The following is a 12,300-nucleotide window of genomic DNA, read 5'->3' as shown; positions in this document are numbered from 1 at the left end:
GGAATATTTGTATTTATTTTAACTAGGTAGTTAGTAAATAGTTAATAACTATTTAATAACTAATCTACCTAGTTAAAATAAATACAAACTTACCTGTGAAATAAAAATAAAACATGAGCTAGCTACAATATAACTATTAGTTATTTTGTAGCTAGTTTAGGTTTTATTTTACAGGTAAGTATTTAGTTTTAAATAGGAATTATTTAGGTATTGTAATTTTTTGGGGGAGTTATTTTAATTATGTTAAAGTTAGTGGGTGTTAGGGTTTGGGTTACGTTAGGGTTAGACTTAGGGTTAGGTTTAGGGGTTAATAACTTTAGTATAGTGGCGGCGACATTGGGGGCAGCAGATTAGGGGTTAATAACAGTAATGTAGGTTGCGGCGATGTTAGGAACAGCATATTAGGGGTTAATAAGTGTATGCAGGTGGCGACGACATTGGGGGCAGCTGATTAGGGGTTAATAATATTTAACTAGTGTTTGCAATACGGGAGTGCGGCGGTTTAGGGGTTAATATGTTTATTATAGTGGCGGCAATGTCCGGAGTGGCAGATTAGGGGTTAATAATTTTATTTTAGTGTTTGTGATGCAAGAGGGGGCCTCAGTTTAGGTGTTAATAGGTAGTTTATAGGTGTTAGTGTACTTTGTAACACTTTAGTTATGAGTTTTATGGTACAGCTTTGTAACGTAAAACTCATAACTACTGACTTTCAGGTGGTGGTACAGATCTTGTAGTTATAGGCTGTACCGCTCACTTTTTGGCCTGCCAGGCAAACTCGTAATACCGGCGCTGTGGAAGTCACATTAATACCAGCGGTATTGAAAAAGAGCCATAACGATGCTTTTTTACTCATAACGCACAACTCGTAATCTAGCTTTCAGTCTTCTCCAAAATTGCATTTTTTTTTTTATAAGGTCTTGCAGCCACTAGTGACCAAAACTACATCTTATCTTAAAGACACAAATGATTTTTTGTTTAAATTGAAAAATCTGGAATATGTAAGTGAAAAATGCATATTATTTAATATGGACGTGAATAGTTTTAATACTTCTATTTATAACAATAGTGGCATTTCTGCTGTTGTTGTATCAGGTGGACAATTGCAACGAACCAACCAATAATATTATATCCATTAATTTGAATTAACCACTCATACAACAAGGAATTCCTAACTCCTCCAAAGTTACGTCATATCAAATTGACCAATAAACATTATCTTAAATCAAAATGGCAAAGTTGCGTTCATCTGATGCTTTCTATAGAATCCAGTGGTCATATAGCAAAAGTTCTCAATTATGCAGTCTTCTTATCTGTTCCCAAATCAGCTAGTGAAATCTGTATCACCATCTTTTCAGTTTTCAGTTGAATAGTCCTAATGCATTCAGCTCCCAAACAAGTTTGTTTTTTAAAAAATGTCTGATAGAAAATATCTTCCCACTCTAACACCCCAAGTAGGGGTTGAAACTAATTTAAAAGAAAAATCAACAATATTGACAACTAATAAAAATAATAAGATTAGAAAGTGTGCAAAATTTAATTTTTTTAAATGTTTTGTAAAAAAAGAGGGAATAAAGTGTAAAAAAAGTGTTACAATATGATAGGAAAATGATATATATATATATATATATATATATATATATATATATATATATATATATATATATATATATATATATATATATATATTTTTTTTTTTTTTATATAATATTTTGCCATTAAACTGAATTAACTCAGCTACTATGTGCAATGTTTTTATATGCAGATATTTTTCAAAAACTTGCTGCAGTGAAAGATCACAGAGAATGGGTAATATCAAGTGGAGCACACAAAGTAAGTGATGACTGAATATTGAAGCTATGTAGTAATAACATTTTTTAATGTGTCTTATAAATGAGTGGTTATTTCACTGATGGTCAACTTCCTAACTCATAGGGTTACAGATCGATAATTTATAAACTTTTAAGGGCTGCATATAAAATTTGTATTATTCAATATACAAGTGATATATTTTCTAAAAAATATCCAGTGCTGCAAGGCCTTATTTAGGTAAGGTTGCAGGGTCTGCTGCTCTACCCATATAAGGACATTTTTGGCCACTCCAAAGCACATATTTCTCTTGTTAAGTGTATCCAGTCCACGGATTATCCATTACTTGTGGGATATTCTCATTCCCAACAGGAAGTTGCAAGAGGACACCCACAGCAGAGCTGTAATATAGCTCCTCCCCTAACTGTCATAGCCAGTCATTCTCTTGCAACTCTCAACAAGCTAGGATGTTGTAGGAGAGAGTGGTTAAATATAGTTTATTTTCTTCAATCAAAAGTTTGTTATTTTTAAATAGTACCGGAGTTGTGCTATTTTATCTCAGCCAGTAAATAGAAGAAGAATCTGCCTGAGGTTTCTATGATCTTAGCAGGTTGTAACTAAGATCCATTGCTGTTCTCACATATGTCTGAGGGGATTACACAGATGAGGTAACTCCAGCGAGAGAATGGCGTGCAGTTTATTCTGCTATCAGGTATGTGCAGTTATAATTTTTTCTAGGGATGGAAAACACTAGAAAATGCTGCTGATACCGGATTAATGTAAGTTAAGCCTGAATACAGTGATTTAATAACGACTGGTATCATGCTTACTCCCAGGGGTAATACCCTTATGATATTGCAATATAAACGTTTGCTGGCATGTTTAATCGTTTTTATATATACATTGGTGATAAAACTTTATTGGGGCCTAGTTTTTTCCACATGGCTGGCTTAAATTTTGACTAGAAACAGTTTTACTGAGGCTTTCCACTGTTATAGTATAAAAGTTACAGTTGGTGCAGTTAAAATTACAAACTGTGACATCCAGCTTCCCTCAGGAGTCCCCTGTATGCTATAGGACATCTCTAAAGGGCTCAAAGGCTTTCCAAAGTCGTTTATTGGAGAAGGTAGGACCACAGCTTGCTGTGGCAGTTGGTTGTGACTGTTAAAAAAAACAAAAAAAAAACAAAAAAAAGTCTATTTCGTTTTTTTGATCCGCTTTTCTTTCATGTAATTAGCAAGAGTCCATGAGCTAGTGACGTATGGGATATACATTCCTACCAGGAGGGGCAAAGTTTCCCAAACCTCAAAATGCCTATAAATACACCCCTCACCACACCCACAATTCAGTTTTACAAACTTTGCCTCCGATGGAGGTGGTGAAGTAAGTTTGTGCTAGATTCTACGTTGATATGCGCTCCGCAGCAAGTTGGAGCCCGGTTTTCCTCTCAGCGTGCAGTGAATGTCAGAGGGATGTGAGGAGAGTATTGCCTATTTGAATGCAGTGATCTCCTTCTAAGGGGTCTATTTCATAGGTTCTCTGTTATCGGTCGTAGAGATTCATCTCTTACCTCCCTTTTCAGATCGACGATATACTCTTATATATACCATTACCTCTGCTGATTCTCGTTTCAGTACTGGTTTGGCTATCTGCTATATGTAGATGAGTGTCCTGGGGTAAGTAAGTCTTATTTTCTGTGACACTCCAAGCTATGGTTGGGCACTTTGTTTATAAAGTTCTAAATATATGTATTCAAACATTTATTTGCCTTGACTCAGAATGTTCAACTTTCCTTATTTTCAGACAGTCAGTTTCATATTTGGGATAATGCATTTTGATTTGACCATTTTTTCTTACCTTAAAATTTGACTTTTTCCCTGTGGGCTGTTAGGCTCGCGGGGGCTGAAAATGCTTCATTTTATTGCGTCATTCTTGGCGCGGACTTTTTTGGCGCAAAAATTCTATTTCCGTTTCCGGCGTCATACGTGTCGCCGGAAGTTGCGTCATTCTTTGATGTTATTTCGCGCCAAAAATGTCGGCGTTCCGGATGTGGCGTCATTTTTGGCGCCAAAAAGCATTTAGGCGCCAAATAATGTGGGCGTCTTACTTGGCGCGAAAAAATATGGGCGTCGCTTTTGTCTCCACATTATTTAAGTCTCATTTTTTATTGCTTCTGGTTGCTAGAAGCTTGTTCTTTGGCATTCTTTCCCATTCCTGAAACTGTCATTTAAGGAATTTGATCAATTTTGCTTTATATGTTGTTTTTTCTCTTACATATTGCAAGATGTCTCACGTTGCATCTGAGCCAGAAGATACTACAGGAAAATCGCTGTCTAGTGCTGGATCTACCAAAGCTAAGTGTATCTGCTGTAAACTTTTGGTAGCTATTTCTCCAGCTGTTGTTTGTATTGATTGTCATGACAAACTTGTTAAAGCAGATAATATTTCCTTTAGTAAAGTACCATTGCCTGTTGCAGTTCCCTCAACATCTAAGGTGCAGAATGTTCCTGATAATATAAGAGATTTTGTTTCTGAATCCATAAAGAAGGCTATGTCTGTTATTTCTCCTTCTAGTAAACGTAAAAAATCTTTTAAAACTTCTCTCCCTACAGATGAATTTTTAAATGAACATCATCATTCTGATGACTCCTCTGGTTCAGAGGATTCTGTCTCTGAGGTTGATGCTGATAAATCTTCATATTTATTTAAAATGGAATTTATTCGTTCTTTACTTAAAGAAGTTCTAATTGCTTTAGAAATAGAGGATTCTAGTCCTCTTGATACTAATTCTAAACGTTTAGATAAGGTATTTAAAGCTCCTGTGGTTATTCCAGAAGTTTTTCCTGTTCCTAATGCTATTTCTGCAGTAATTTCCAAAGAATGGGATAAATTGGGTAATTCATTTACTCCTTCTAAACGTTTTAAGCATTTATATCCTGTGCCGTCTGACAGATTAGAATTTTGGGACAAAATCCCTAAAGTTGATGGGGCTATTTCTACCCTTGCTAAACGTACTACTATTCCTACGTCAGATGGTACTTCGTTTAAGGATCCTCTAGATAGGAAAATTGAGTCCTTTCTAAGAAAAGCTTATCTGTGTTCAGGTAATCTTCTTAGACCTGCTATATCTTTGGCTGATGTTGCTGCAGCTTCAACTTTTTGGTTGGAAACTTTAGCGCAACAAGTAACACATCGTGATTCTCATGACATTATTATTCTTCTTCAGCATGCTAATAATTTTATCTGTGATGCCATTTTTGATATTATCAGAGTTGATGTCAGGTTTATGTCTCTAGCTATTTTAGCTAGAAGAGCTTTATGGCTTAAAACTTGGAATGCTGATATGGCTTCTAAATCAACTTTACTTTCTATTTCTTTCCAGGGTAACAAATTATTTGGTTCTCAGTTGGATTCCATCATTTCAACTGTTACTGGTGGGAAAGGAACTTTTTTACCACAGGATAAAAAATCTAAAGGTAAAAGTAGAGCTAATAATCGTTTTCGTTCCTTTCGTTTCAACAAAGAACAAAAGCCTGATCCTTCATCCTCAGGAGCAGTTTCAGTTTGGAAACCATCTCCAGTCTGGAATAAATCCAAGCCAGCTAGAAAGGCAAAGCCTGCTTCTAAGTCCACATGAAGGTGCGGCCCTCATTCCAGCTCAGCTGGTAGGGGGCAGGTTACGTTTTTTCAAGGAAATTTGGATCAATTCTGTTCACAATCTTTGGATTCAGAACATTGTTTCAGAAGGGTACAGAATTGGTTTCAAGATAAGACCTCCTGCAAAGAGATTTTTTCTTTCCCGTGTCCCAGTAAATCCAGTAAAAGCTCAAGCATTTCTGAAATGTGTTTCAGATCTAGAGTTGACTGGAGTAATTATGCCAGTTCCAGTTCAGGAACAGGGGATGGGGTTTTATTCAAATCTCTTCATTGTACCAAAGAAGGAGAATTCCTTCAGACCAGTTCTGGATCTAAAAATATTGAATCGTTATGTAAGGATACCAACGTTCAAAATGGTAACTATAAGGACTATCTTGCCTTTTGTTCTGCAAGGGAATTATATGTCCACAATAGATTTACAGGATGCATATCTGCATATTCCGATTCATCCAGATCATTTTCAGTTCCTGAGATTCTCTTTTCTGGACAAGCATTACCAGTTTGTGGCTCTGCCGTTTGGCCTAGCTACAGCTCCAAGAATTTTTACAAAGGTTCTCGGTGCCCTTCTGTCTGTAATCAGAGAACAGGGTATTGTGGTATTTCCTTATTTGGACGATATCTTGGTACTTGCTCAGTCTTTACATTTAGCAGAATCTCATACGAATCGACTTGTGTTGTTTCTTCAAGATCATGGTTGGAGGATCAATTTACCAAAAAGTTCTTTGATTCCTCAGACAAGGGTAACCTTTCTGGGTTTCCAGATGGATTCAGTGTCCATGACTCTGTCTTTAACAGACAAGAGACGTCTAAAATTGATTGCAGCTTGTCGAAACCTTCAGTCACAATCATTCCCTTCGGTAGCCTTATGCATGGAAATTCTAGGTCTTATGACTGCTGCATCGGACGCGATCCCCTTTGCTCGTTTTCACATGCGACCTCTTCAGCTCTGTATGCTGAAGCAATGGTGCAAGGATTACACGAAGATATCTCAAAAAATATCTTTAAAACCGATTGTTCGGCACTCTCTAACATGGTGGACAGATCACCATCGTTTAATTCAGGGGGCTTCTTTTGTGCTTCCGACCTGGACTGTAATTTCAACAGATGCAAGTCTCACGGGTTGGGGAGCTGTGTGGGGATCTCTGACGGCACAGGGAGTTTGGGAATCTCAGGAGGTGAGATTACCTATCAATATCTTGGAACTCCGTGCAATTTTCAGAGCTCTTCAGTTTTGGCCTCTTCTGAAGAGAGAATCGTTCATTTGTTTTCAGACAGACAATGTCACAACTGTGGCATACATCAATCATCAAGGAGGGACTCACAGTCCTCTGGCTATGAAAGAAGTATCTCGAATTTTGGTTTGGGCGGAATCCAGCTCCTGTCTAATCTCTGCGGTTCATATCCCAGGTGTAGACAATTGGGAAGCGGATTATGTAAGTCGCCAAATGTTGCATCCGGGCGAATGGTCTCTTCACCCAGAGGTATTTCTTCAGATTGTTCAAATGTGGGAACTTCCAGAAATAGATCTGATGGCGTCCCATCTAAACAAGAAACTTCCCAGGTATCTGTCCAGATCCCGGGATCCTCAGGCGGAGGCAGTGGATGCATTATCACTTCCTTGGAAGTATCATCCTGCCTATATCTTTCCGCCTCTAGTTCTTCTTCCAAGAGTGATCTCCAAGATTCTGAAGGAATGCTCGTTTGTTCTGCTGGTAGCTCCAGCATGGCCTCACAGGTTTTGGTATGCGGATCTTGTCCGGATGGCCTCTTGCCAACCGTGGACTCTTCCGTTAAGACCAGACCTTCTATCACAAGGTCCTTTTTTCCATCAGGATCTGAAATCCTTAAATTTAAAGGTATGGAGATTGAACGCTTGATTCTTGGTCAAAGAGGTTTCTCTGACTCCGTGATTAATACTATGTTACAGGCTCGTAAATCTGTATCTCGAGAGATATATTATAGAGTCTGGAAGACTTATATTTCTTGGTGTCTTTCTCATCATTTTTCTTGGCATTCTTTTAGAATACCGAGAATTTTACAGTTTCTTCAGGATGGTTTAGATAAGGGTTTGTCCGCAAGTTCTTTGAAAGGACAAATCTCTGCTCTTTCTGTTCTTTTTCACAGAAAGATTGCTATTCTTCCTGATATTCATTGTTTTGTACAAGCTTTGGTTCGTATAAAACCTGTCATTAAGTCAATTTCTCCTCCTTGGAGTTTGAATTTGGTTCTGGGAGCTCTTCAAGCTCCTCTGTTTGAACCTATGCATTCATTGGACATTAATTTACTTTCTTGGAAAGTTTTGTTCCTTTTGGCCATCTCTTCTGCTAGAAGAGTTTCTGAATTATCTGCTCTTTCTTGTGAGTCTCCTTTTCTGATTTTTCATCAGGATAAGGCGGTGTTGCGAACTTCTTTTGAATTTTTACCTAAAGTTGTGAATTCCAACAACATTAGTAGAGAAATTGTGGTTCCTTCATTATGTCCTAATCCTAAGAATTCTAAGGAGAAATCGTTGCATTCTTTGGATGTTGTTAGAGCTTTGAAATATTATGTTGAAGCTACGAAATCTTTCCGTAAGACTTCTAGTCTATTTGTTATCTTTTCCGGTTCTAGGAAAGGCCAGAAAGCTTCTGCCATTTCTTTGGCATCTTGGTTGAAATCTTTAATTCATCTTGCCTATGTTGAGTCGGGTAAAATTCCGCCTCAGAGAATTACAGCTCATTCTACTAGGTCAGTATCTACTTCCTGGGCGTTTAGGAATGAAGCTTCGGTTGACCAGATCTGCAAAGCAGCAACTTGGTCCTCTTTGCATACTTTTACTAAATTCTACCATTTTGATGTATTTTCTTCTTCTGAAGCAGTTTTTGGTAGAAAAGTACTTCAGGCAGCGGTTTCAGTTTGAATCTTCTGCTTATGTTTTTCGTTAAACTTTATTTTGGGTGTGGATTATTTTCAGCAGGAATTGGCTGTCTTTATTTTATCCCTCCCTCTCTAGTGACTCTTGTGTGGAAAGATCCACATCTTGGGTAGTCATTATCCCATACGTCACTAGCTCATGGACTCTTGCTAATTACATGAAAGAAAACATAATTTATGTAAGAACTTACCTGATAAATTCATTTCTTTCATATTAGCAAGAGTCCATGAGGCCCGCCCTTTTTTTGTGGTGGTTATGATTTTGTATAAAGCACAATTATTCCAATTCCTTATTTTATATGCTTTCGCACTTTTTTATCACCCCACTTCTTGGCTATTCGTTAAACTGAATTGTGGGTGTGGTGAGGGGTGTATTTATAGGCATTTTGAGGTTTGGGAAACTTTGCCCCTCCTGGTAGGAATGTATATCCCATACGTCACTAGCTCATGGACTCTTGCTAATATGAAAGAAATGAATTTATCAGGTAAGTTCTTACATAAATTATGTTTTTGAACTAAGGGGTTAATCATCCATTTGCAAGTGGATGCAATGCTCTGCTAGCCTATTACATACACTGTAAAATTTTCTTTTGATTTACTGCATTTTTTCACTGTTTTTCAAATTCTGACAAAATTTGTTTCTCTTAAAGGCACAGTACCGTTTTTTTATATTTGCTTGTTAACTTGATTTAAAGTGTTTTCCAAGCTTGCTAGTCTCATTGCTAGTCTGTATAAACATGTCTGACATAGAAGAAACTCCTTGTTCATTATGTTTAAAAGCCATGGTGGAACCCCCTCTTAGAATGTGTACCAAATGTACTGATTTCATTTTATGCAATAAAGATCATATTCTGTTTTTAAAAAAAATTATCACCAGAGGAATCTGACGAGGGGAAAGTTATGCCGACTAACTCTCCCCACGTGTCAGACCCTTTGACTCCCGCCCAAGGGACTCACGCTCAAATGGCGCCAAGTACATCTAGGGCGCCCATAGCATTTAATTACAAGACATGGCGGCAGTCATGGATAATACACTGTCAGCGGTATTAGCCAGACTACCTGAACTTAGAGGTTAGCGAGATAGCTCTGGGGTGAGACAAAATGCAGAGCATACTGACGCTTTAAAAACCATGTCTGATACTGCCTCACAATATGCAGAAGCTGAGGAAGGAGAGCTTCAGTCAGTGGGTGATGTTAATGACTCAGGAAAGATACCTGATTCTAATATTTCTACATTTAAATTTAAGCTTGAACACCTCCGCGTGTTACTTAGGGAGGTTTTAGCTGCTCTGAATGACTGTGATACCATTGCAGTGCCAGAGAAATTTTGTAGACTGGATAAATGCTTTGCAGTGCCGGTGTGTACTGATGTTTTTCCAATACCTAAACGGTTTACAGAAATTATTAATAAGGAATGGGATAGACCAGGTGTGCCGTTCTCTTCCCCTCCTATTTTTAGAAAAATGTTTTCCAATAGACGCCACCACACGGGACATATGGCAGACAGTCCCTAAGGTGGAGGGAGCAGTTTCTACTCTAGCAAAGCGTACTACTATCCCTGTCGAGGACAGTTGTGCTTTTTTAGAGCCAATGGATAAAAAATTAGAAGGTTACCTTAAGAAAATATTTATTCAACAAGGTTTTATCCTACAGCCCATTGCATGCATTGCCCCTGTCACTGCTGCTGCGGCGTACTGGTTTGAGTCTCTGGAAGAGGCTTTACAGGTAGAGACTCCATTGGATGACATACTTGGCAAACTTAGAGCACTTAAGCTAGCCAATTATTTTATTTCTGATGCCATTGTTCATTTGAATAAACTAACGGCTAAGAATTCTGGTTTTGCTATACAGGCGCGCAGAGCGCTATGGCTTAAATCATGGTCAGCTGACGTGACTTTAAAATCTAAGCTACTTAACATTCCCTTCAAGGGGCAGACCCTATTCGGGCCTGGTTTGAAGGAGATTATTGCTGATATCACGGGAGGAAAAGGTTGTGCCCTTCCTCAGGACAGGTCCAAATCTAGGGCCAAACAGTCTAATTTTCATGCCTTTCGAAACTTCAAGGCAGGTGCGGCATCAACTTCCTCTAATAATAAACAAGAGGGAACTTTTGCTCAATCCAAGACGGTCTGGAGACCAAACCAGACCTGGAAAAAAGGTAAGCAGGTCAAAAAGCCTGCTGCTGCCTCTAAGACGGCATGAAGGAATGACCCCCTATCCGGTAACGGATCTAGTAGGGGGCAGACTTTCACTCTTCGCCCAGGCGTGGGCAAGAGATGTTCAGGATCCCTGGGCGTTGGAAATTATATCCCAGGGATATCTTCTGGACTTCAAAGCTTCCCCCCCCAAAAGGGAGATTTCACCTTTCACAATTATCTGCAAACCAGATAAAGAGTGAGGCATTCTTACACTGTGTACGAGACCTCCTAGTTATGGGAGTGATCCATCCAGTTCCAAAGGAGGAACAGGGTTTTTACTCAAATCTGTTTGTGGTTCCCAAAAAAGAGGGAACCTTCAGACCGATTTTGGATCTAAAGATCTTAAATAAATTCCTCAAAGTTCTGTCGTTCAAGATGGAAACTATTTGTACCATCCTACCACTGATCCAGGAGGGTCAATATATGACTACAGTGGATCTAAAGGATGCTTATCTTCACTTTCCGATACACAAAGATCATCGGTTTCTCAGGTTTGCCTTTCAAGACAGGCATTACCAGTTGTAGCTCTTCCCTTTGGATTAGCTACAGCCCCAAGAATCTTTACAAAGGTTCTAGGGTCGCTTTTGGCGGTCCTAAGGCCGCGGGGCATAGCAGTAGCCCCTTATTTAGACGAGATCCTGATACAGGCGTCAAACTTCCAAATTGCCAAGTCTCATACGGATGTAGTACTGGCATTTCTGAGGTCGCATGGGTGGAAAGTGAACGAGGAAAAGTGTTCTCTATCCCCACTCACAAGAGTTTCCTTTCTAGGGACTCTGATAGATTCTGTAGAAATGAAAATTTACCTTGACGGAGTCCAGGTTATCAAAGCTTCTAAATTCCTGTCGGGTTCTTCATTCCATTCCGCGCCCTTTGGTGGCTCAGTGTATGGAAGTAATCAGCTTAATGGTAGTGGCAATGGACATAGTGCCGTTTGCACGCTTACATCTCAGACCGCTGCAACTATGCAGGCTCAGTCAGTGGAGTGGGGATTACACAGATTTGGCCCCTCAACTGAATCTGGACCAAGAGACCAGGGATCCTCTTCCCTGGTGGCTATTTCGGGTCCATCTGTCCAAAGGTATGACCTTCGCAGGCCAGATTGGACTATTGTAACAACAAATGCCAGCCTTCTAGGTTGGGGTGCAGTCTGGAACTCCCTGAAGGCTCAGGGATCGTGGACTCAGGAGGAATCTCTCCTTCCAATAAATATTCTGGAACTAAGAGCGATATTCAAGGCTCTTCAGGTTTGGCCTCAGTTAGCAACTCTGAGGTACATCAGATTTCAGTCGGTCAACATCACGATTGTAGCTTACATCAACCATCGAGGGGGAACAAGAAGTTCCCTAGAGATGTTAGAAGTTTCAAAAATAATTCACTGGGCAGAGATTCACTCTTGCCACCTATCAGCTATCCATATCCCAGGTGTAGAGCACTGGGAGGCGGATTTTCTAAGTCGTCAGACTTTTCATCCGGGAGAGTGGGAACTCCATCCGGAGGTATTTGCACAACTGATTCTCCGTTGGGGCAAACCAGAACTGGATCTCATGGCGTCTCGCCAGAACGCCAAGCTTCCGTGTTACGGATCCAGGTCCAGGGATCCCAAGGCGACACTGATAGATACTCTAGCAGCGCCCTGGTCTTTCAACCTGGCTTATGTGTTTCCACCGTTTCCTCTGCTCCCTCGACTGATTGCCAAGATCAAGCAGGAGAGAGCATCGGTGAT

General features: G+C 39.4%; 1 protein-coding gene across 1 annotated transcript in view; it reads left to right on the top strand.

The window, feature by feature from the left end:
• NEK10 (NIMA related kinase 10) overlaps positions 1 to 12,300 on the top strand; it is a 1,556,164-nt gene that overhangs the window by 262,344 nt on the left and 1,281,520 nt on the right. Inside the window, exon 7 of the mRNA XM_053715742.1 lies at positions 1,763 to 1,830. Coding sequence (XP_053571717.1) covers positions 1,763 to 1,830 — 68 coding nt within the window. The remainder of the gene's footprint in view (positions 1 to 1,762; positions 1,831 to 12,300) is intronic.

This window comes from Bombina bombina, chromosome 5, assembly GCF_027579735.1.
Source record: "Bombina bombina isolate aBomBom1 chromosome 5, aBomBom1.pri, whole genome shotgun sequence".
Taxonomy (NCBI): domain Eukaryota; kingdom Metazoa; phylum Chordata; class Amphibia; order Anura; family Bombinatoridae; genus Bombina; species Bombina bombina.
This window is presented reverse-complemented; position numbering and strand designations above follow the sequence as displayed.